This window comes from Podarcis gaigeae (genome assembly GCF_964106915.1).
Source record: "Podarcis gaigeae genome assembly, chromosome: 16".
Taxonomy (NCBI): Eukaryota; Metazoa; Chordata; class Lepidosauria; order Squamata; family Lacertidae; genus Podarcis; species Podarcis gaigeae.
The window spans coordinates 5,327,306-5,351,408 of NC_139693.1; the positions used below are offsets into that span (position 1 = coordinate 5,327,306).

The 24,103-nt window shown below is 49.5% G+C and overlaps 1 protein-coding gene across 3 annotated transcripts in view; it reads left to right on the forward strand.

The window, feature by feature from the left end:
• The window catches only part of OTUD7B (OTU deubiquitinase 7B), a 49,333-nt gene extending 34,735 nt beyond the window's left edge, over positions 1-14,598 (forward strand). For all 3 annotated transcript variants that reach the window (XM_083715612.1, XM_083715611.1, XM_083715610.1), the window contains exons 5-12: positions 1,621-1,722; positions 3,374-3,501; positions 4,745-4,857; positions 5,403-5,530; positions 5,915-6,064; positions 7,504-7,618; positions 8,034-8,118; positions 8,329-14,598. In XM_083715612.1, coding sequence (XP_083571738.1) covers positions 1,621-1,722; positions 3,374-3,501; positions 4,745-4,857; positions 5,403-5,530; positions 5,915-6,064; positions 7,504-7,618; positions 8,034-8,118; positions 8,329-9,675 — 2,168 coding nt within the window. In that variant the 3' untranslated portion in view covers positions 9,676-14,598. The remainder of the gene's footprint in view (positions 1-1,620; positions 1,723-3,373; positions 3,502-4,744; positions 4,858-5,402; positions 5,531-5,914; positions 6,065-7,503; positions 7,619-8,033; positions 8,119-8,328) is intronic.
• The last annotated feature ends 9,505 nt before the right edge of the window (positions 14,599-24,103 follow it).

The window sequence follows — 24,103 nt, forward strand, 5'->3', positions numbered from 1 at the left end:
TTGCAGGATTCCCAATAAATAGACCAGAGGCAATTGGATTTCATACAGCAGAGATTTACTGCTACTGAAGGCAAATAAGCATAATGGTCACAAATCCAATACCGGGTGGCACTGTGGTCTAAACCACTGAGCCTCTTGGGCTTGCTGATCAGAAGGTCGGCAGTTCGAATCCCTGCTACGGAGGGAGCTCCCATTGCTCTGTCCCAGCTCCTGCCAACCTAGCAGTTCGAAAGCACACCAGTGCAAGTAGATAAATAGGTACCACTGTGGCAGGAAGGTAAACGGCATTTCCGTGCACTCTGGCACTTGTCACGGTCCTCCGTTCGCCAGTAGCGTTTTAGACATGCTGGCCACATGACCCGGGAATCTGTCTGTGGGCAAACGCCAGCTCCCTCGGCCTGAAAGCAAGATGAGCGCCACAATCCCGCAGTCGCCTTTGACTGGACTTAATCATCCAGGGGTCCTTCACCTTTACCTTTTATTATTTATTGATTACATTTATATAGCACATTTTCCTCCCAGTGTGGTGTGGCTGGTTCTCCTCCTGCTCCTCACTTTATCCCCACAACGGTCCTGTGAAGTAGGCTGAGAGGTTGTGACCAGCCCCCAAGATCACACCCCATGAGCTTCATGGCTGGGTGGGGATTTGAACCGTGATCTCCCATATCCTAGTCTGATACCACACTGGCTCTTAATTCATATATATATATTTATATCCTATCATATATCGCAGAATTGCAGCCGGAGAGTCTTATCTGGATTGAAGGGAAGAACAGTCCATTGTTATAAATAAATATATTGTCCCGATCCCTCCTTGCAGATAGCTGCCACTTTGAATTTGGGGGGCGGGGGGTGGATGTTGGGAAATTGGACCACAAAACCTACTTTGTCACACAGCTCCTGTGGCTCTCGGGTCGCATTTTCCTTTCGTTCGTCCCATTAGCATCCACTGACACCCTTCCTTTCAGGTTTAATTGTAGGTTGTTGTCGTTTTAAGAGGTATATCAGGAAAAACCAATCTTCAGCCAAGCCAGGCTCTGACCAGCCTGGAGACACGTTCAGGCGGCTCCCTCGTTCCTTCTCCCCCGGGGACGTTTGAGAGGCCCTGCAAGGCAGAATATTTCCGCAAAGTGTGCCGTCCTCTGACATAACCTGCTGTTATTCCTCTGGAAGGCAGGGATGTCAGCCTGCTCCAACTCCCCGCCTCCAAATACTGTGCAGACATTTTTCCTTCTGGGTGGCAAGGAAAGGGGGCACAATCTCTGGAACCCTTTTTGAAGGTCCACAACTGCTCCGGCTTCCCCTCAGATGTGATTTCATCTCTTCTGCTGTTTTGGGGTCCTCTTCCATCCAGCGATGGGGTTAGGTGCTCCTCAGACATTTACTTTTCTTGATTTTACTGCCGTATCTCTTGTAAATTGCTTTGAGGTTTTTTTTAGTGGCGTGTACATTTTATGAAACTAACAAAGCAAAAAACTGCTCTCCTGGTGCGTCAAATGTCTGGTAAACTGTGGCCGATGTTGGCGTGAGGCTTGTAGAGAGAGAGGCTGGGCTTGAAAATGCCCGGAACCTTGAAAAGCATGAAATAACCGCTTCCTGTTTGTTCACCTTTTTGACCAGGTCGTCTGAACTGGTGGGCCAATGTCGATCCCAGCTGCCAGCGGTTGCTCCCCTTAGCCACAACGGGCGACGGGAACTGCCTGCTCCACGCTGCATCGCTAGGTAAAACTCCCTGCCACCAACGGGTGCATTTTAAAAGCCAGTGCGATGGGTCGCCCACACAGCGTCCCTGAGCCTTCCACAGAGCCCACAAAATATTTCAGTAAATATCCCCCGCAAAGCAATCCACGATGCACACGAGGCTCTTCCTGCTTAGATCTCGTCTGCCCAGGCTAAGCCGCGCTTGCACATGCCACACAGCAGCCATTTGTGCGATGCCACGCCTTAGAATAGAATCATAGAGTTGGAAGAGACCACAAGGGCCATCGAGTCCAACCCCCTGCCAAGCAGGAAACACCATCGGAGCACTCCTGACATATGGGTGTCAAGCCTCTGCTTAAAGACCTCCAAAGAAGGAGACTCCACCACACTCCTTGGCAGCAAATTCCACTGCCGAACAGCTCTTACTGTCAGGAAGTTCTTCCTAATGAACTTCCTGACAGTAAGAGCTGTTCGGCAGTGGAATTCTCGGCAGCCATTCTGTGTCCGGCGCCCACGGCACCTTCCTCAAAATTCCAAAGGTCGCTGACTCCTGGCATAGAATGAGGTATCAAGAGGCCGCTTCAGATCTCCTAATACACAGCTTAACTGTGTGTGTTAGCATATCTATAAATGTTTATATGGACAAGTAAGAATGTGTGTGCATGTGTGTGTATATGCAAATATTTATTTACATTACATGCTGTGTATGTCTAGGTAGGCTCTATATCAGGCGCCCCCAAACTTGGCCCTCCAGATGTTTTGGGTCTACAATTCCCATCATCCCTGACCACTGGTCCTGTGAGCTAGGGATGATGGGAGTTGTAGTCCCTAAACATCTGGAGGGCCGAGTTTGGGGATGCCTGCTCTATATCATACCTATATACCAGGACATAGTATACAATTGACAATCAACATTTCCAGTATCGTCGTAATGTTTTTGAGGAACGTTTGCCATCATAACGCAGAAAATGAACGTTTTCCAGGAACTCAGCTATACAGCTGCAAATAAAATATTTTACATGTGTTGTAAAATGCAGTATACAAATGTGACACTAGATGGCGGCAGTGAGCTAAGCAAAATTCATTGCATTTTTCAAAACTTTTTTTTAAAAAGCATTTTCACAGTGTTTTTTATATGTGTGTAGATTCCACCCAGTATTGTTCGTGCTTAATGCTTTGGGGAAATAATGTAGTGTTACATTTGTCCACCTATTTGTATTTTATGAATTTACAAGTCTTGAGACATCATTTTTTTTGGGGGGGGGGATACAACGAATAAATTTAAACCTACATATTTTCAAAAGAGAGCATTAGGATTGACAGTTAACATTTTCCACAATTTTGGAGGGTAAAAGATTTCCCCCCTCATCTTATAAGGCATATGAAACGGAGAGAACAATTACAGCAACAGATGACAATTATAAAAGATGGCAAACAAAACTATGAAATTGGCAGGTGGAATGAGTGCAATTGCACATGGGTTAAAATATTTAAAATCCAGGTAAAGAATAGCTGCATTAAACATTTCCAGCATTATTGTTCCTTAATGGTTTTTTTTTGGGGGGAGGGGATATTTATCCTCATGGAAGGCAAGGGGTGTGTGGAATTAACGAATAGAAAGCTTAAATACCACTTGTTTGGTTTTTAAAAAATCTCTCTTTCCTCCCTGTAGGCATGTGGGGTTTTCACGACCGGGATCTGATGCTCCGCAAAGCCCTCTATGCCCTCATGGACAAAGGGATGGAAAGGGAGGCCCTCAAGCGGCGGTGGAGGTGGCAGCAGACACAGCAGAACAAAGAGGTGAGGCCTGATCCTGCAGGGCCCTTGTGGTTTCCTTACGACCAGCCTCCACTGGCACCCAGCACGTCCTTGGGGCTGAGGCTCAGCCCAGGATCCCATTCCTATGTCTTGGAACATAGGGATGTCCACAAATCCCAAGCAGTTCTTTATGTCTTCCTTATTGTGGGAGAAAGTTCCCTGGGGGTGGAGGTGGTTCAGGACAGAGGTTTGCACCGAATCCCCAGTCGGCCAGACTCTATTCAGCAGCACATTACAGGGCAGAGTCCAGAGAGTCTGCAAGAGTACAGTTGTACCTCAGAAGCCGAACAGAATCCGTTCCGGAAGTCCGTTCGACTCCAGAACGTTTGGAAACCAAGGCGTGGCTTCCGATTGGCTGCAGGAAGCACCTGCAGCCAATCAGAAGCCACATCAGACATTTGGGCTCCAAAGAACGTTCACAAACCGGAACTCTCACTTCTGGGTTTGCGGTGTTTGGGATACAAGGTATGACTGTATTTCCATTATAACACACGCTACACAGGCAAAATGCACACCATCTGAGCTGCTTTCTCTCCCCCCCCCCCAACCACCACTTGCCACCCTGTCACCCCAACATATCTCACCCAAACACAGTCCTTTGAAGCACTTTGTTGTTGTTTAGTCGTTTAGTCGTGTCCGACTCTTCGTGACCCCCTGGACCAGAGCATGCCAGGCACTCCTATCATCTACTGCCTCCCGCAGTTGGGTCAAACTCATGTTGGTAGCTTTGAGAACACTGCCCAACCACCTCGTCCTCTGTCGTCCCCTTCTCCTTGTGCCCTCCATCTTTCCCAACACCAGGGTCTTTTCCAGGGAGTCTTCTCTTCTCGTGAGGTGGCCAAAGTCTTGGAGCCTCAGCTTCAGGATCTGTCCTATTTCTGGTTTAGCGGAGTCTGTAACCTGAAGCGTATGTAACCTGAGTTACCACTGTATTATTATTTTTTACTTGATGTGCAGAGCCCTCCTTGCACCTCACCTGGTTTTTAACTCTTAACATTCCCCCTTAACTTGCTCTTACCAGTTTTGTGGGCAGGCGTACATGACTGTAGCCTCGCCAATGAAGGCTAACCTAAGTTGCACCTCGTTTTCCAAGCGCCGGTCATGTCCACACCAGGCTAGTTTTAGCACCGGATCCTCTCTTGAAAGTAGCCTCGCGTTGTGGAGTGAAGCCTCAATTTACACATCTGTTTTCCCTCTCTTCCCGTTTGTCTTCCAACCACCTTAGTCTGGCCTGGTTTACACAGAAGAGGAATGGCAAAAGGAGTGGAATGAGCTGATCAAACTGGCTTCCAGTGAGCCACGCATGCACTACGGCACAAATGGAGGGAGCTGCGGCGGGTGAGTGGTATTTCCCTGCTCCCCACAGATCACACCCAAGATTGTTACACTGTGCTCTGCCCTTGAAGGCTCCCCAGAAACTTCAGGTCGTCCATAATGCAGGAGCAGGAATGTCAAGTCAAGTCAAGTAACCTTTATTGGCATCACATAAGCAGGTTAAACCACAGAGCCTCTTGCTGTTCTGGCTTATGAGATTCAGAATATATTTTTTCCTGTTTTCCTCCTCCAAAAACTAGGTGCGTCTTATAGAGCGAAAAATACGGTAAATAAGTTAATGAGCAGAACAGCACTTTGGAGGCTGTTAGTTTAGAGTAGAGGTTGAGGGTGCCTGTGGCCTCTCTTGGATGTCCCTATGGTCCAACTCTCATCATTTCCTCTGGCTGTTGGCCATGCCAGTGGCTGAGGCTCTCCAGTCTGGGCTGCCCCCTTTCTGGTCTTCGCCCCCATTCCCTCCAGCTGAAGCTGTTTGCATTTTTGCGTGCCGCCAACCACTTCCGAGTCAAAACGTCTGACAGCGCTCCCCTTTCTCCCCCGCCACCCCGCAGTGTGGAAGGCTCCGAGGAGCCTGTGTACGAGAGCCTGGAGGAGTTCCACGTCTTCGTCCTGGCCCACGTGCTCAAGAGGCCCATCGTGGTGGTGGCGGACACCATGCTGCGAGACTCTGGAGGGGAAGGTAGGAGCAGTGGCTGTGGAGCTAGCCCAGAAGGCAGACATCTCCTTGCTTCACTGAAGAGGGAGGCTGGGCGGCAGGCAACTTCTTCCATGGGCGTGGGGGTCAAACTAGATCAGGAATGAGGGGACGGCTCCAGTCGTGTCCCGTACATAGAGGGACCCCCAATACCCAGTGGAGGACTTCTTGGAAGGAGGCAAGACCCAGAGCAGGCACTCGTGCAGAGGGGCATCGGGCAGACGCTGCTGCCAAGGGTTGCTTTGAGTAGTTCCCGTCAGCGTTGCAGCGGACTGAAAGTTAACTCTTGCAGCCCACAACTGAGGGTTTTTCTGTATCATCAGCAGGGTGCTCAGTTCCTTCTCACTTCTCTCTCTCTCTCTTTCTTAGCATTCGCTCCCATCCCCTTTGGCGGCATTTATCTGCCCTTGGAGGTCCCTGCCAACAAGTGCCACCGCTCTCCCCTGGTCCTAGCCTACGACCAGGCCCACTTCTCTGCCCTGGTATCCATGGAGCAGAAAGAACCTCCCAAGGAACAAGGTGCGTGCAGAGGGGCAGCGCTTCTAAGTTCTGCTTATGCCCGGCTGAGAAAGCAGAAGGATAAAAGTCTCCCTCCCTCTTGCATGACAGTGGAAGTCGTGGACATCCAGTGAAGCTGAATGTTGGGAGATTCAGGACAGATAAGAAAGGATTTTCCCATGCAGCACAGAGTTAAGCTGTGGAACTCACTGCCACAGGAAGATGGCCACCATTTGCCATCAAGTCTCAAGTTTGATGAGAGTTGTCAGGGTTTCAGAGACAGAGAGCGAGGGGGAAGGGTCCCAGGGTGATGAGGAGGAGGAGGACGACAACGACCCGAGGTTGTCTCAGAGTCCGTCAAGCGATTCGGAGGATTCCCAAAAGGGAGCCCCCCTGGCCAGGCCGAGGGGCGATAGAGGGGGAAGCAGTCAGAAGCGGAGGGGGAGAGCGGAGGGGGAACCCCCAGTGGGAGTTGGAGATCGGGACCGGCTCCTCTGTCGGAACGGAGTGAAAGGGGTGGAGTTACCAGTGTGTCAGAAAGAGCAGAACAGGAAACAAAGGGGGGAAAGAGTTCGGAGCAAGACGTCCTGCCGGAAGGGGTGGAGAGTAGCACCGAGAGCAGCGTAACTGTCGAAAGGAAGGTCAGAGGCAACGTACGCGCGCCAAGTTCAAATGTGGAGGCGCGCGGAAGTGAGGAGAGTCCTGGGGAGGAGCCTGGTCCCAAAGCGCGAAGGAGGGGGGAGCAGGCGTCAGAGGACTCAGCCTCTGGGGAGTCCCGGAGGGAGGGAACACAGGGGGGCAGGAAGACCCTGCGGAAAAGGAAGGAGAGGAAAAGGTGGAGCAGTACAAGCCTCTTAAACTGGTGCAGAGGCGGGACGGATTCAGAGGGGACTTCTACGATCTAAGAGTAACAGGTCCGGAGCCACGGAGCTTGGATGTAATGCCAACAATGTTCTTCAATAAAACCTTTTGTATATAACTTGGACTGGACTTTGGTCTCTTGTGAGCTGGGACCACGGGTGGCTCTGACAAGAGTGATAGGAAATCACTTCTCCAGCAAGTTATTTTAGCAACTCCTATCATGTTTCCTCCTACCTTCCTTTCCTCTAAACCAGCGGATCTCAACCTGTGGGTCCCCAAATGTTATTGGACTACAATTCCCATCATCCCTGACCACTGGTCATGCTGGCTAGGAATGATGGGAGTTGTGGCCCAACAACATCTGGGGACCCACACAGTCCCAAAAGCACAACCTCATCCGAGTCAGTAACTCCATCCCAGCCCCTGCCAACCTCCTTCTGAACCCGAGTCTCCCTCGAGCTGGATGGTGCTGGGTCTGCTTCTGAAAGGGGCGAGCTTCTCAGCCTGTGCCTGGCTGCCTCTCCCCTTTGCTTTCCGGCAGCCTCCCGGCTCTTGCCTTTCCCGGCCTCTGAAAGAGCTATTCCTTTTTTCCACCACAGCTGTGATCCCGCTCACCGACTCCGAGCACAAGTTGCTCCCAGTGCACTTTGCTGTGGACCCCGGGAAAGACTGGGAGTGGGGTAAGGACGACAACGACAATGTCCGGCTGGCCAGGTGAGTGGGAAGGGGTCGGTTTGGGGACAACAAAGGGGAGCCGCTTGGGAGGTCAGAAGGACTCAGACAACACATTCTGGGGCAGGCGTGGTCGCATCCAGGGTCTCATCCAGCAGGGCCTACATTCTTAAGGAGTGAGCTTCTGGTGGGTGGGGTGAGGAGGAGGAGGATTGAGGGGAGGGCGGTGGCAGGCATGGAGAGTGGCTGCCTTTTTGAGGAAGGAGAGACGGCCATCTTGGAATCTGGAATTTACCTCCGGCCTGGAACATCTCCTGTTTTATGGTTTCTGAGCGCCATGGTTTCAACTTGTGGGAGAAAGTCAGGTACTTGGAAGTGCTTAAGAGATCCTACAGGGAGTCTTCCAGCTCTGACTTTTGACTCTGCCTTGCGTCTTCCCCCCGTTGTTTTCGTTTAGTGTGACGCTCTCGCTGGAAGCCAAGCTGCACCTACTGCACAGCTACATGAATGTAAAGTGGATCACGTTGCCTTGCGAAATGCAGGTAAGGGAAACCACCTTCCAGTTTCCAAGGAGGGCAGGTGTCCTATAATCCAATTCCTGTTCTGCTCTGGCGTGGAGGGAACGCCAGGGGCTAACAGAAGACACCCCCCCAAAAAAAGACGGCGAAGCAGACCCTTGCTAACTCCGCTTACACCTCTCTCTCTCTCTCTCTCTCTCTCTCTCTCTCTCTCTCCTGCCCCACTTTCCCCAGGCGCCTCTCGCACAGCCCGAGTCGCCGACCGCTTCCGCTGGGGATGATGCCCGGTCTGCGGCCGACTCGGGCGACTCGGACAAGGAGTCCGTGTGCAGCAGCTCTGCCAGCAACAGCGGAGGCAGCAAGAGCAGCAGCAGCAAGGACAAGGAGAAGGAGAAGACCAAGAAGGAGCGGGAGAAGGACAAGGAGAAGAAGCGGGCCGACTCGGTGGCCAACAAGCTCGGCAGCTTTGGCAAGACGCTGGGCAGCAAACTGAAGAAGAACATGGGGGGCCTGATGCACAGCCGGACGGTCAAGGGGGGCGTCAGCAACGGGCAAGGGAGCGAGACCCTGGAGAAGAAGAAGAAGAAGGGCTCTGTCAAGGTGAGGAAAGGCAGCAAGGACGAGGTGTTGTCCAGCGACTCGGCCACTCCGCCCGAGAAGCCCTGCGCGGGCAAGGTGACCGCCGAGAAGCCGCCGGACGGCTGCAAGTACAGCAGCGACGTCCGGCTTAGTTTGAGCATCCTGCGGGCCGCCATGCAAGGGGAGCGGAAGTTCATCTTCGCCGGGCAGCTCAAGACCAGCCACCGGCACCCGTTCCAGGAGGAGATGATCCAGCGGTACCTCTCGGATGCTGAGGAGCGCTTTTCGGCAGAGCAGAAGCAGAAGGAGGCAGAGAGGAAGGCGGCCGCGGCGCTGGGCAGCGGCGGGGTGGCAGCCAAGAGGCCGGACTCGGACGGCAACCCCCTCAAAGGCGAGGAGGGCTTGCTGGGCACGGCGTACCCTCCGGGGCTCCCACCCTACGGGCTCCAGAGCCCCGACCTGGCCGCCGTGGGGGCTAAGATGGCCGGCTTCCCCTCCAGCTACTCAGGGGTCTTCACCATTCCTCGCCCCTCAATGACGGGCGGCGTGGAGGGCTCCCACCCGCCCAGCTACCAAGAGAGCCGGAGGCAGCTTGCCGGCGGACCCTGCAGCCCCCTGCCGCCCTATGCCACCTTGCCCAGGCACTGCCCGCCGGGCCGCCCTCACCCGTACCAGACCAGCCTGTCCCACCTGGGTGGGCGCTTCTCTCCCACCGAGACGGACACGCCCCCTGGCTACGTGGGGGCAGACTGCGACCCCTCTCCCTGCCCGGGCCTGCCCGCCAACGGCTTCCGGGAGTACACGGAGGCGGGCAGCTGCTCTCCCAAAGGCGGCGAGCGCAGCAAAGCCCGGCTGCTCTACAACCTCCAGCAGACGAAATGCAAACAGCCGAACTGCAGCTTTTACGGGCATCCGGAGACCGGGAACTACTGCTCCTGCTGCTTCAAGGAGGAGCTGAAGCGCAAGGAAAGGGAGAGGGAGGCCTTGATACACAGGTTCTGAAGGGCCGGGCACTGGACTTCCTGGCCCCCCCCCCCCGGACCCACGCGATCCGTGGGCAATGCAATAACGCGTCCTCCCTCCCCCTCGCGCCCCTCCCTCCCCACCTCGTCGAGGAGAAGGGCTGGCCGGTGTCAGAGGGGGTGGCAAGCTGCTGGTGGGGTCGTGGGGCGGAAGGCGAGACCCCCCCTCGCTTCCGGGGAGGGAGGGAGCATGGAGAGAGGGCAACAAAACGCTGTTGGAGAGCAGAAGGGATTGGCAAAGGGTTGGAGGAATCGGGAAGGTTTGAGTTTTGCAGGTCGGAAGCCGTCGAACTGAGCAGAACTTCTAGACCAAAGCTTTGAATTCCAAGGGTAAAACATACATGGTGTTGAAGGGGGGGGGGGCTTTCTCTCTATCTGCCCCCGACGTGATTTTCCTTTTTTCATTTCAAAGGGATTAAACCCGCCATCCCTACATTTCCCTCCAAGTTTGAAATCTTTTTTCCCCTCTTTTTATTAAGTAATATTAACCAGCTTTTTTTGATTTTTAAAAAAAAACATTTTTAGGTTTTTCTCCCACCCCCACCCCTTAAAACATGGCTTTTTTTTTTTAAGTCAGAAAAAGGACCTTTCCCCCTTTCTCTTGAGTCTCAACACTCCTGTTAACCTCTGCCTTGCCCAGATTCTGACCCTCTCCTTCCCGCAATCCTCTCCGGTCTGTCGCAGCTAGCTTCGAAGCCTTTTTAGATGAGTTGGGCTTGAGATATTCTTTTTAAAAAGATATATTTTTTATTAAAACAAACAAAAAAAAGGACCCTCTCTTGTAGGGAGCTCTGCGGGTGGGGTGGGCAGAGGGAGGGAACCATCAAGTCGCAATACTGAGTGTGTGTGTGCGTGTGATTGAGAGTTTTTTACTGTGCAAAAAAGCAAAAAAACAAAACCCAAGCCTGTTCTTTAGATGGTCATACCTACTTTGGGGGTGGGGGTGGGAATAGAAACCAGAACTTGAATTGGTGGGGACTTTGTTAAGAGCAATAAACCTCTGCAAACAACTTGAAAACCAAGAGAGATGGGACAAAAGAGAGTTATCTGGGCATCACTGTGGTTCGATTTCCACGGCCCCTCTGCAATGCTGGTTTCACGTGTGTGTACAAATTCTCTTACCTGCAGAGAATCACTCCCTTCCCGCACGAGCTGTTTTGTTTTCTTTCGTTTTGTTTTTCTCCTAGACTACCTCTGTTCTGCTGAGTAGAAATAATTTGGCTCTCTTTTGCCGAGCCGATACTTTGACTGTGGGAATGACGAGTAAAAATACTAAAGAATTATAGATATATATTTTTAACAGGGCTCTACATTTGTGTTAGAGGGGAGGGGCGGGTAGCGGGTGGGAGGGATGTAAAAAACAGAGAACTAACTATACACTATATTTTTCTCGTTTTGGGGGGCGGGGGAGGGAAATGACCCCCCGTTTTCCCACAAATCTCGCCCCCCCCCAAGCCCCTGGAAATCTATGGCGTTTTTAGAAAATTTCTTCCCCCCGCTACACCTACCGTTGCTGCTGCAATACGAATGTTTATTTCCCCAGGGTAGGGAACGGCCTTGGAAACCTCCGCCTGACACGGGTTTGAGCGGGAGCCCGCGAAAAGCGAAGAACGGGGGGCCGTAAAGCAGGCAAGATCCAGTGGGGAGGTACATCTGACTCGCTGACGAGTCTCCAAAACTATGCAATTCTTTTTCCACTCCAAAGCTGCCAGAGTAGGACCAAGAGGGATAATGCAAGTGTACTTAAAAAAAATCGGAACGACTGGGCAAAAGACGAAACAAAACTCGGGTAGTTCTCTTAGCTCCTTTGCGCTGCCTTAATGGGGACGGGGTGGAGAAAGGGGTGGTTGTCTTCATAGCTTCATTTAGAGTATGGGGCAAAAAGAACGAGGGTGCCCATACAGACTGCCGGGCCCAGCCTGTCGAGGGCTCGGCTGCCTCGTATGAAATGGGAGTGGGATTTTGCGGGAGGGTCCTCTTCCGACCCCATATGGGACAAAGGCTCTGCCCTACCCGTCCCCTTCGCTACAGTGGTGTCCACCGGCAATTTCAAATCTTCATGGATTTCAGAGCGGATGGGGTATTTTCCCCCGGTCAGTGGTGGCTGCGTGGAGCTAGCAGAAGACTGGAGTGGGGAGCAATAGCAGATGAATTATTGGGGCGCAGGACTCCCTGTGTGCAGTTCTCCACTCCGATGGAAGAGGCAAAGGCCTGTGCAAAAACGAGGAGCCTTTGGCTTTCCGGATGTGGCCAAACTACAACTCCCATCAGGGGCGGTGATGGGAGTCGTATTTCAGCGGCACCTGCGAGGCCAAAAGATATCACTCCAGGGTCAGGAGAAGGATGGAGAGCCTTCATCCCTCCAGCCAGCATAACCCTCTGGCCCTCGGTTGTGCCAGCTGACGGGAGTCGAGGGCCGCAGACATTCTTCGTCCCTTTATTTCAGGGGGTAAACAATTTGGGTGCTTGTTCCTGGGGGGTTTAGCCTGCCTAGGGCGTGGGTGGCAAGCCAGGCAACTTGGGCCTCTTCAGTGGAAACACCTGGAGAGAGAGAGAACACCCCAGGTAATTTTCGATGCCTGAAGCATCCTTTGCTAAATGACAAGAAACCCTTTGAAGGAAGGCCGCCTTGAGTTGTGCTCACAGCTCCATAACGCACATAGTTAAAATGAAAGGCATTGCTGCCTAGCTGGGAAGTAGCCAAATTTTCTTTGCTTGTCACACGTGTGGGCTGTGTGTGTGTGTGTGTGTGTGTACATGTTCATGTTCTTTTCCACCCCCTAAAATATCTCCCAAGTACAGGCATAGGCAAACTTGGCCCTCCAGCTGTTTTGGGACTACAACTCCCATCATCCCTGACCGCTGGTCCTGATAGCTACGGATGATGGTAGTTGTAGTCCCAAAACAGCTGGAGGGCCGAGTTGGCCTCTGCCTGCCCAAGCATATTTTCCTGGGGCTTTTGGATGAAACGGTTGCATCTATTGTCATCTTTCTGTCCACCTTTGAGTGCTTTGGGGTTGGCCAGCGGGAGCATTCACTGAGGGTTGTGGTTGTTGTTTTTTGCAAAGTTTGATCTGTATTTAAAACGAAAGCCCTTCTGAATGAATCAGGCCATTAAATGTGGATACGTGTATGTATGTAGTCTGGAAAAGGGGAATGACGAGGTTGGAAGATTGGATTGTGGAAGGTTTTGCAGTCATTTGGGGGAAAAAACACCCAAAAAGTCATTTTTTGCTTTAAGTAGTAACCCATGTTTCCCATCTGCTAGAGTATCTTAAGGCCAAAGTTAGGGTAATGTCCATTCATTTTCTCTTTGTGTTAGGACAGCATGGTTGGCGCTCACCCAAATCCTTGCTTAGACCCTCTTGAAGTTAATGGACCTAAACTAGTCGACACGGATGAATTTCTAGGGGTCTACTCTGAGTAGGGCTAACAAGTGACATAGCCCTTCCCCCCCTCTAACTCACAAATTATAATTTCTTCAGATCTCGCCTCGATGGTTAGTCACTGGTCTCTTGTGTCTGGTCTTATTTCATTAGTAATATTATTATTTCTGCAATTAGGTTGTAGTACTTTTTTAAAAATCAAGGGGAGAAATGAACTTGAAGCATTTTTGAGTTTGCTTTTTCTATATAAAAAAAAGTATTTTTCTTCTGTGAACACCAGAGTGCAAACTAACGCCCAAATTCCAAAGCCCTTCCTGCCTTAATGACGTCACGATGAATTCTAATTAATTAACTTTCATATACTCGGAGGGACTCTGAATCAGTGTAGCTGTGTCTGGCTGGCTTTAGTTTTTTAAAAAATATTTTTTTCCTAATATTCCACCTTGTTCCTTTATGGCGAACATCTCTTCCCACCCCAAGCTCATGCTTCATTCCTTAAAAGGGAATATTTTTAAAAAGACGTCTTATTTATTGAACTGATGCAAACCCCTTCTGTCCCCCCCCCCAAAAAAAAACCCCATTCCCTAGGCAGCTGAAAACTACAATGAAAATGTTTTATGGTACACTCCACCCCCCTTTTTACTTTTTAGAAAAGGCTAGGTTGCAAGAGGGAGAGTTAAGCAGTCTGAATTTCCAAGCACCTTTTCATTTCAGAGACATACATTTCCGTGAGGTTAGGGATTTGTGTTTGTGTATATTTGTAAAGTGGGGAGAAGAATGGTATGTTTGATTGTGGTCCAGCCCCCTCTAGTGGTCAGGAGTGGTTCTGCCACACCTCGGCCACATGTTTCCCACTGGGTTTTTTGGGGATGGGAGGATTGGGGTTGGAAATTAAAACAAAAACATAGTTTTGCACACTTTCTTGTGCAAAGGAAGGAAATGGGGTGAATCCCAAGCTGTGGCTTTTGACATTTCTTATGCTAGGACATCTGCTGGACTGTCCCTCCCTTTCCGCCCCCCCTCCCCAAATAGGTTAAAGCGGTTGGAATGAACCCAAGTACTGTCATTGCTCTAGAGGCATAAACGTTTGAAAAATATATATAAATATATATATATATAGAAATATGCACAACAATACATTTTGCACAGCAAAAAAAAAAAAAGAGCCTCATTGGACAACGGTTTTTAGTTTTGTTTATTCTATGCGAGCTCATTAACTCTTAAGGTTCTGTCTCAGTTTCTTTTCAATTTGCTTTTTTTTCCTGGAGGGGAGGGGGAGATAGAATGACTGTGGGGTTTGTTTGTTTTTTGTTGTTGTTCAAAGGGATTAATTAAAAAAAAGTCCAGGGTATAACTTTAACCAGCTTGTAGAGTCTCCATAGAAAGGTTTATCTTTTATGGGTTTTATTTTTTCTCCTGCTAGTTGTCCGAGAAGTGACCTGAGTTAATTCTCCCGTTGTTGTTGACAATAAAAAAAAAAACTATTTTTAAAGAAACCGCAACTTTATTTAAACATATATCGGTGTGGGCAACTTTTTGTTTACTTTGCTCCTGTAGTGCCTTAACTGAACGCTAGGGGTCGCTGCTGTCTGGTCTCACTTAAAACAGTGTATAATTTCTGGTTTGCTTGTTTTTAATATGTTGTGAATCAGCCCGGTGACTCATAGGGAGGGACGCTGGTGTGCAGCAGAGGAGCCTCCGGGGCACAGAAAGAATCGTAGAGTTGGAAGGGCCCATTAGAGTCATCTAGTCTAACCCCCTGCATTGCATTCAACCACTCAATGCACAAATCAGCCCTTCGGGTTTCCAGATGGCGGGGAGCGTGCCCTGTGACAGTCCCCTAATATATTTTCCCAAAGGGATGCAGGTGGCGCTGTGGGTTAAACCACAGAGCCTAGGGCTTGCCGATCAGAAAGTCAGCGGTTCAAATCCCCGCCACGGGGTGAGCTCCTGTTGCTCGGTCCCTGCTCCTGCCCACCTAGCAGTTTGAAAACACACCAGTGCAAGTAGATAAATAGGTACCACTCCGGCGGGAAGCAAAACGGCGTTTCCGTGCACTGCTCTGGTTCGCCAGAAGTGGCTTAGTCATGCTAGCCCCCTATCCAGTGGGTTTTGTGGGTTTTGCTTTTTCGAATTGGGGTTATAGTCAAACAAGGGATACGAGTGGCGCTGTGGTCTAAACCACTGAGCCTCCTGGGCTTGCTGATCAGAAGGTTGGCAGTTCGAATCCGCACTCTGTCCCAGCTCCTGCCTACCTAGCAGTTCGAAAGCACACCAGTGCAAGTAGATAAATAGGTACCACTGCTGCGGGAAGGTAAATGGCATTTCGTTGCGCTCTGGTTTCCGTCACGGTGTTCCGTGCGCCAGTAGCGATTTAGTCATGCTGGACACATGACCCAGAAAGCTGTCTGTGGACAAACGCCGGCTCCCTCGGCCTGAAAGTGAGATGAGTGCCGCAACCCCGTAGTCGCCTTTGACTGAACTTAACCGTCCAGGGGTCCGTTACCTTTACCTTTTGACCTATATTTTCCCACCAGAGGCCAAAGATCAAGGCACACACACCCAATTCAATGTATGAAAGCTGCTTGGCTAGGCTGGTGACTGAACACTGCGATGGGTCTTCCCCTCCACTAGAGGGCAGTAGGCAGCTCAGAGGCATCCTTGGTACTGTGTACCCTGCTAAGCTTACAGCTGCTCATTCTGCCCAATGGTAGGGCCTTCATAGAAACAGCAGGTGCCCGGTCATCGGATCAGGACCTTAAACTAAGTTAGCACAGGGGTCCCGTATCTCAGGGTCATCTACACTGAGTAGTAGCTGCTCTCAGGGTTTCAGAAATTCATCTTCCCAATCCTGATCTGGAGGGGCTGGGCATTGAACCCGAGACCTTCTACATGCCAAGCAGGTGTCCTACCCACCCAGCTGCGGTCCTTGTTTGCAGCAGGGCTTCGCTGCAAGTCCCTTTAGATGAGTCAGGGCCCTCCGAATTTAGGAAGAAATGGAACGTGCTTTAAAATGGTCCAAGATTAAAGCGATCCAATCTGCTCATCTGCGGCTGCTTATTTTCCACTTTCTGCTTTTGAGGGCTGGGAAACGCCTTTTTGGATCTGGACGGGCGTGGTGGAAGCCCAAACCCAGTCCTGGGACGTGTTTTAAAGGTCAGAGACAAATGCCGGAACATCTGAATCATCTTAAAAGCAAGAGGAATCTTTGAATCCCATCACTGCAAGAATTAGACTGGTGTTTTTCAAACCCTCAGCTCAAATCCTCTAGGGCAGTCTTTCTTGGCCTTGGGTCCCCAGATGTTTTGGGAGTACAACTCCCATCATCCCTGACCACTGGTCCTGCTAGCTAAGGATGATGGGAGTTGTAGTCCAATAACAGCTGGGCTCCCAAGGTTGAGAAAAGCTGCTCTGGGGTTTGGCAAAAGATCGCTGCTTCAGAGCTGGACCTGCATATGATAAAATAATTGGTTCAAACAGAATAGAGGGGGCAGGAATTTCACGCCATTTGAGTCGTTTGAAGCAGACAAGAGGAACCTTTTTATTACTATTTTATTAACCCATTATTATTTGATTTATATACTGCCCTCACAAGATCTCACGGTCTTGGACCACATTTCCTTCTAGACAGCTTTCTAAGGGCCACGTACAAAAATAGAGCAATTAATAAAACTTTGCCCTTGTACTTTCAGCTGATTCCTACACACACACCCCTCTCTCTATGTCTGGAAAGGGATCTTCTGACTTCCATGACACTTTCCCAGCCAGGCAAAAACTGCTCTGGGTCCAAAGGGGGACCAGTGAGGAGAGGTCTAGAAGGCCACAGGTTCCCCACCTCTGATTTGAACACGCACACTGGTTTTTCCCTGTATCTCATCCCCTGCTTTTCCACACCAAGAGACAAGTGCAATCTTTGGTTACCTGCCTGGGACTTGAAACGCGTCTGCAGGAGGCCCAGGTCTTCTGTTGCTTGCTTTTCCCTGGGCTTGGTTACACGGGAAGGAACATTTTGTTCTGTTCATATTGCAGAGGCCTCTCACATGAGATGGTGCCCCTCTTCAGGGAGGCCTCACCCCACACCAAGGGTAAGAAAACACCCTTGGCTTTTTGTCGTCCGTCCCGTTCCTGGTGTTCTCCAAATTAGACACACACACAAATATTGGGGTGTCTTCCTACTCGCCCTGGCCTCATCCTGCTCAGTACCGTTCTCACTAACTGGCAGTGTCTCTCTGGGGGTTCAAGCTGTGATTCCTTCGTTGTAGCAGGTTGGGCTAGATGACCCAAAATGGTCAAAGGCCTGGAAACGATTCCTTATGAGGAACAGCTAAGGGAGCTGGGCATGTTTAGCCTGGAGAAGAGGAGGTTAAGGGGTGATATGATAGCCATGTTCAAATATATAAAAGGATGTCACATAGAGGAGGGAGAAAGGTTGTTTTCTGCTGCTCCAGAGAAGCACACACGGAGCAATGGATCCAAACTACAAGAAAGAAGATTCCACCTAAACATTAGGAAGAACCTCCTGACAGTAAGAGCTGTTTGACAGTGGAATTTGCTGCCAAGGAGTGTGGTGGAGTCTCCTTCTTTGGAGGTCTTTAAGCAGAGGCTTGACAACCATATGTCGGGAGTGCTCTGATGGAGTTTCCTGCTTGGCAGGGGGTTGGACCCGATGGCCCTGGTGGTCTCTTTCAACTCTATGATTCTAACTTCTAACCCTGCGGTCCCTTCCAACCTACAATTCTGTGATGGAACCGAAGGAGGATGGGAACATTTTAAAGGGTCGACATTTCTTCTATTACCCTCCTGTGCAAGTGTAGCACCCTTCCCCAGCAGAGATGGGTCTCTGGATCGAAATTAGGGTGCCTCTTTGCAGATATGGTTTGGTATTTCACACACTGGTCACATCACCTCCTGGCACATAGAAGGGGAAGAAATGGAAGCAATGAGACATTTTACTTTCTTGGGCTCCGTGATCACTGCAGATGGTGACAGCAGCCACAAAATTAAAAGACGCCTGCTTCTTGGGAGAAAAGCAATGACAAACCTAGACAGCACCTTAAAAAGCAGAGACAGCACCTTGCCAACAAAGGTCCATATAGTTAAAGCTATGGTTTTCCCAGTAGTGATGTATGGAAGTGAGAGCTGGACCATAAAGAAGGCTGATCGCCGAAGAATTGATGCTTTTGAATTCTGGTGCTGGAGGAGACTCTTGAGAGTCCCATGGACTGCAAGAAGATCAAACCTCTCAATTCTGAAGGAAATCAGCCCTGAGTACTCACTGGAAGGACATATCCTGAAGCTGAGGCCCCAATACTTTGGCCACCTCATGAGAAGAGAAGACTCCCTGGAAAAGACCCTGATGTTGGGAAAGATGGAGGGCGCAAGGAAAAGGGGACGACAGAGGACGAGATGGTGGGACAGTGTTCTCGAAGCTACCAACATGAGTCTGACCAAACTGCGGGAGGCAGTGGAAGACAGGAGTGCCTGGCGTGCTCTGGTCCATGGGGTCACGAAGAGGCGGACACGACTAAACAACAACAACATACACACACCACTGGCTTCCTCTTTTAACTTTCCATCACAAACAGCGATGTTTGCCCAATCGGCTTTCTCCTCTCTGTCACAGAAGACGTGAAGCTCACACCATTTGGCCGCTTCAAGCCAATTACGTGGCCTTAATCCCATAAAGTCTCTGTGATTTCTCATGACAGGTCACCCTTTCAGTCAAGATCTAGGCTGTGTGCTTGTCCTTTTAATTCCTGTGATGGAGAGAGAAGGTGATGGAAGACTCTGATGATTCCTAACAGCCTTGTCTCGTACTCTGTGTGGATCAGAAATTCTAAGAAACCCAAACAAACCTGCAGTTTTGAAATCAGTGCAAGTGCAGCTCTGAAAGGCTCAGTCCGCCATCTTGATTCGAAATGGCATCTAATTTTATATACACACACACAAACATATATATATCTCTCTGAGAACCTGTTCCTTAATTTCAGGCTCCATCGTGCAAAATTGGGTGTTGACATCTTAAAGCGGTACTCAAATGCATAGTGGATAAACTACTTTACAAAATACAGGGTAGATAATCATAGAATTGTAGGGTTCGGAGGGGTGCCAGTGGTCATCTAGTCCAGCCCCTGTAATTGAGGAATCGCAGCTGAAGAATCCCTGGCAGATGGCCACCCAACCTGTGTTTAAAAACCTCCAAAGAAGAAGAGTCCACAACCTTTTTGAAGTACTTGCTATGTTTGATGTTGTGCTGTTTTATTTAAGGACAAATTTCCACAACCCCTTGTCAAATGAATCCCAGGTTTCATTAGAATACATTTTTCGAAAAATTATTTATCAAAATTTATCTACCGCCTAACTAAATAGAAATTCTTAAGAGGTTTTTTTAAAAAACAAAAAAACAAACAAAAACAACCCATAAAATATACATGCAACAGCCCTGGATAATTCTTGGAGGAAATCACAAGTTAGGAAATGTATCAGAACATATAAGAACTGCCCTGGCTTCTAGGTGAGACATGGGCTTCTCCCCCACCACCTGTTTCCAGCAGTGGTCAGCTAGATCCCTTTGGTGGGGTGGGGTGGGGTGGGACCCCCAACATGGACAGAAGGCACTGGCACTCCCCTGCTGCCTGTCACCTGCCTTTGACAGTAGACTGCTTCTGAGTGGAGAGGCTCCACTTCGCCAATGTGGGTTTCACCTGGCTGCATTTAACTTGGAGTAGTAGAAGAATGTTGGGACACGGGTGGCGCTGTGGGTTAAACCACAGAGCCTAGGACTTGCCGATCAGAAGGTCGGCTGTTCGAATCCCCGCGACAGGGTGAGCTCCCATTGTTCAGTCCCTGCTCCTGCCAACGTAGCATTTCGAAAGCACATCAAAGGGCAAGTAGATAAATAGGTACCGCTCTGGCGGGAAGGTAAACGGCATTTCCGTGTGCTGCTCTGGTTCGCCAGAAGCGGCTTAGTCATGCTGGCCACATGACCCAGAAGCTGAATGCCACCTCCCTCGGCCAATAAAGCGAGATGAGCGCTGCAACCCCAGAGTCGGCCACGACTGGACCTAACGGTCAGGGGTCCCTTTACCTATTTTAGTAGAAGAACATGAGCCTTCTGGATCAGGCCAGTGGCCCATCTAGTCCAGCATCCTGTCCTCACAGCGGCCAAACAGATGCCTATTGTGGGAATCCCACAGGCAGGATCTGAGCACAAGATCAACTCTTCCCGTCCTGCAGTTTGCAGCAACTGCGATTCAGAAGCCTTTGTGCCTCTGACTGGGGAGGGCCGAGCAGAGGCATCCTGGCTGGTACCCATTGATCGCCCTCCTCCACGAATGCTTCCAACCCTCTTTCAAAGCCGCCTTTACTTCTGTGTAAAGAAGTCCTTTCTTTAACCCGTCCTGAATCTTTTCAACGTTCAGCTTCGTAGGGCGTCAAGGAGTTGTTTTTTTAAAAAAATATAAATGTTATTAGTATTTTCCACACAACAACAACAACACAAAAAATATCGAAAAATAACAATACAGTGGTACCTCGGGTTACATACGCTTCAGGTTACATACGCTTCAGTTTTTCAGACTCCGCTAACCCAGAAATAGTACCTCGGGTTAAGAACTATGCTTCAGGATGAGAACAAAAATTTTGCTGCGGCAATGCCGCAGCAGCAGGAGGCCCCATTAGCTCAAGTGGTGCTTCAGGTTAAGAACAGTTTCAGGTTAAGAACGGACCTCCGGAACGAATTAAGTACGTAACCCGAGGTACCACTGTACACAGAAACCAATGTCAAGGAGTTCTTAACATTAGAAGAGAAGGGCCAAAGCTTTTCTCTATCCACTCTGCATCATTCTATAAACGTTTGTCACCCATCAATGGATGAGTGATGCCTCTTTAGTTCCAGCTCCCCGTGTGGCAAATTTGGGGGCAACCCACGTTTCTCCATCGACTGGCGCCACATGTTTAGCTTCCCCCCTCCTGCCCCAAATATATTTGTCTCCCATCCAAATGCACTTAAGGGCTGTTCTCCCTTTGAGGGCAAGAAATTCCTTCCCATCTGAAAAAAATCTCTTTAAACCTCCAAGGTTTTCTAGCCTCTGGCTTCGGGCAAGCGGCTTTTCTGAGGGCTGGGGCTAGCCCGCCCCCCAGCCTCCAGCACTCTCTGTCCCCACGTTTCCTGCCTCTTCGAACAGATGACATCTCAATGCTTTATAGGAGCCAAGCTCTGCTTTTCTCTTCTCTGCCTCTCGGCTGAAGGACTGAATCAACCAGTTGTTCTGGTTGCTGAGGAACGCTGAGATCCAGTTTCTCCCACTGAACCAGCCTCTGAGCCTGGAAATCTCACAGCCAGGCCAGGGGGCAAAGCACGGCTTGCTGTTGGCATTGCAGTCCTCTAGAGTGGGCAACTGGAGTCGACACCATACCTGAAGACTTCCTAGAGAGTATCCATGCAGAACTGCAAAAAATGCTAAAGATCTCTTTCAATAAAAAACCAGAGGCCTACCTCCTGGGAATAACAGATTTGGATATTCCACAAAAGAGGAAGGGTATCTTTTTATATGCGACGGCGGCAGCAAGAGTTTTGATCGCAGCAAAATGGAAGAGTAATGAAATCCCCTCTATACAAGATTGGATCCAAAAGCTGACAGAATATGCCGAATTAGATGGTTTATCAGAAAAAATAAAGAATAAATCAAAACAGGAATTTGTTTCTAAATGGGAGGTTTTCAAAGAATATCTGAAAAATAAATATAGTAGTTTAAATTCTGTTGCAGCATTCGAGGAACTTCAGTAATAGTTGCTAGGTAGATGGAAGAAATTAGATTTATTGAGAATAAGTTTAATTATGAAAAAAATGTGTATTGGCAATAAGTAATATGAATTTGAAATATGGAACAGACGGGAAGTTGGGTCTTTAGTGCTAAGACCAATAGATGTTTTATTGTTTGCCAAGAAAATTATGTGTCTATGGTTATTTTTTCTAATCTGTGTGTAATTTGGTATTTGTGTTTTTTGGTGTGTTTTTTTCCCTTGTTGTATGTATAAATAAATAAATAAATAAATAAATAAATAAATAAATAAGACAAACATTTATGGGGCCTTGTATCACGGGGACTGAAGCAAACATGACTGATGGTAGAGGACCAAACCCCCACGGCCAAATGGGTTTCGCACTTCAGCAATATGTAGAAAAGAAAGTCTGAAGAGGGTAAAGCTGCAGCCTATGGAACAATGAATAAGGCAGCCTATTTGGCTCTGTTGTAGAAGCAGAAATAAGAAGTCTTCCTGGACTTGTGACCCCAGATGAAATGTATATAATAAATGACACAACAGTCTTTTAAAAAAAGAAAGAAAATAAAACCATGACAATAATAATAATAAAAAGACTTCCTAGAGCCACCTGATTGGCCGTGGTGGAAAACAGGACTTGGGCGGCGATGGGCCTTCGCTCTGATCCTATGGGCTTTCCATTTGCCATGGCCAGTTTTAGGGCTGGGCGAGTACTGGGGTGGTCTGGCGAATATTTATAAAATGCAGAATCAACACTGACAAGTGAGAAACACTGGCCTGCGAGAGCTCCAATTGGAGAACAGCCTTTACCAAAGGTGTCATGGGTTTTGAAGACACTCAAACTCAGGACGAAAAGGAGAAACGTGCTAAGAGGAAGGCACGCTTGGCAAACCCTCACCATGATCAACTCCCGCCCGGAAACCTACGTCCCCACTGTGGAAGGACGTGTGGGTCCAGAATTGGCCTCCACAGTCACTTACGGACTCACTCTTAAAACTGTGTTTATGGAAGGCAATCTTACTCGGCTACGAGGGATCGCCAAAGAAGAAGAAAAAAGGTGTTATGACTCGGTACAATGCAGGTCCGTGTTTAAACCATCCCTTTTATCATAGCTGTCAACTGTCGCTTATTTGGCGGGAAAGTCCCTTATCCCAGCGCTGTGTCCCGCTGCTGTCTCTTATTGATGATGTCCCTTAAATTTCCCGAGTTTCAAAGGAAGCAGCTCCTCTCCCTCCCTCCCTCCCTGCCGGCCGGCCAGGGAGGAGGGAGGCTCCAACTGTGTTGCTTGGCTGCGTTGCTCACCCAGTAAGGAGTCTAAGAACGACTGGGGGGTGGAGCTTGCATGCCTTGTGCCGATCAAATTGGTCGCGTTGCTTGGGGACTCGCCTTTGCTCAGCGCTTCCCAGCGGAGGTGACGGTGGTTTTCCTTGCTGCATCCCCTTTGCTGGGTTGCTGCGCTGTGGGAACCACCGCTTGAGGCTTTGTTTGGCTGCTGGCTGGGCTTTCTGCCTTTGGCTAGGAGGGGCTCAGAAGTTGAACATACCTGTGCCCTGAAAATCCCTTATTTTGGCTGCTGATCCCTTATTTTTGAGGCTGCTGGTCCCTTATTTTCAAATCTGTAAGTTGACAGCTATGCCTTTTATTCAGAACCATGAGGACTAGGATCTCACTTCCTTTTGAAGGCCTGCAGCTCAGTGGCCTTGCTGAGAGAGCTGCTGCCAGTCAGTGTAGCCAGTACTGAGCTCGGTGGGCCACTGCTCTGGCTCAGTTAAAGGTGTCATTTTCATGCCGCTGTGTTCCTAAATTGCTAACGCTCTGGTAGAAAGGTTCCCCCCCCTTTTGTTCCTCCTCGTTGCACTCGAACCCGCAGCCAGCTATTTTCCTTCCCGAAACGCCTCATTCCTGCCCCAGCCATTAAAAAAACCCCCACGCAGGGAGTGCTTTCTCTCACCCACTTTCACGGCACACCTCATGTGCCCTCTGATAATATCTTCTGCTTGACAGAAGGTGCCCCGAGGCCCCGAGACGGGAGAAGCAATAAATAATACAAACAGAAAGCACAGTCTTTTTCTCCCCTGGTTTGGAGCTAAATTTCTCTTTGAAGAGGGTGGGGAGAAAGAGCAAATTTCCGCAAGGGAAGCTGGTGATTCACCCAGACGGTCCTTTCTTCTTTTTATGAGGGTCTGTCAAGCAATCTGGAAAGAAGAAGTTCAGAAGGACATTTCATTCTCTTTCTCT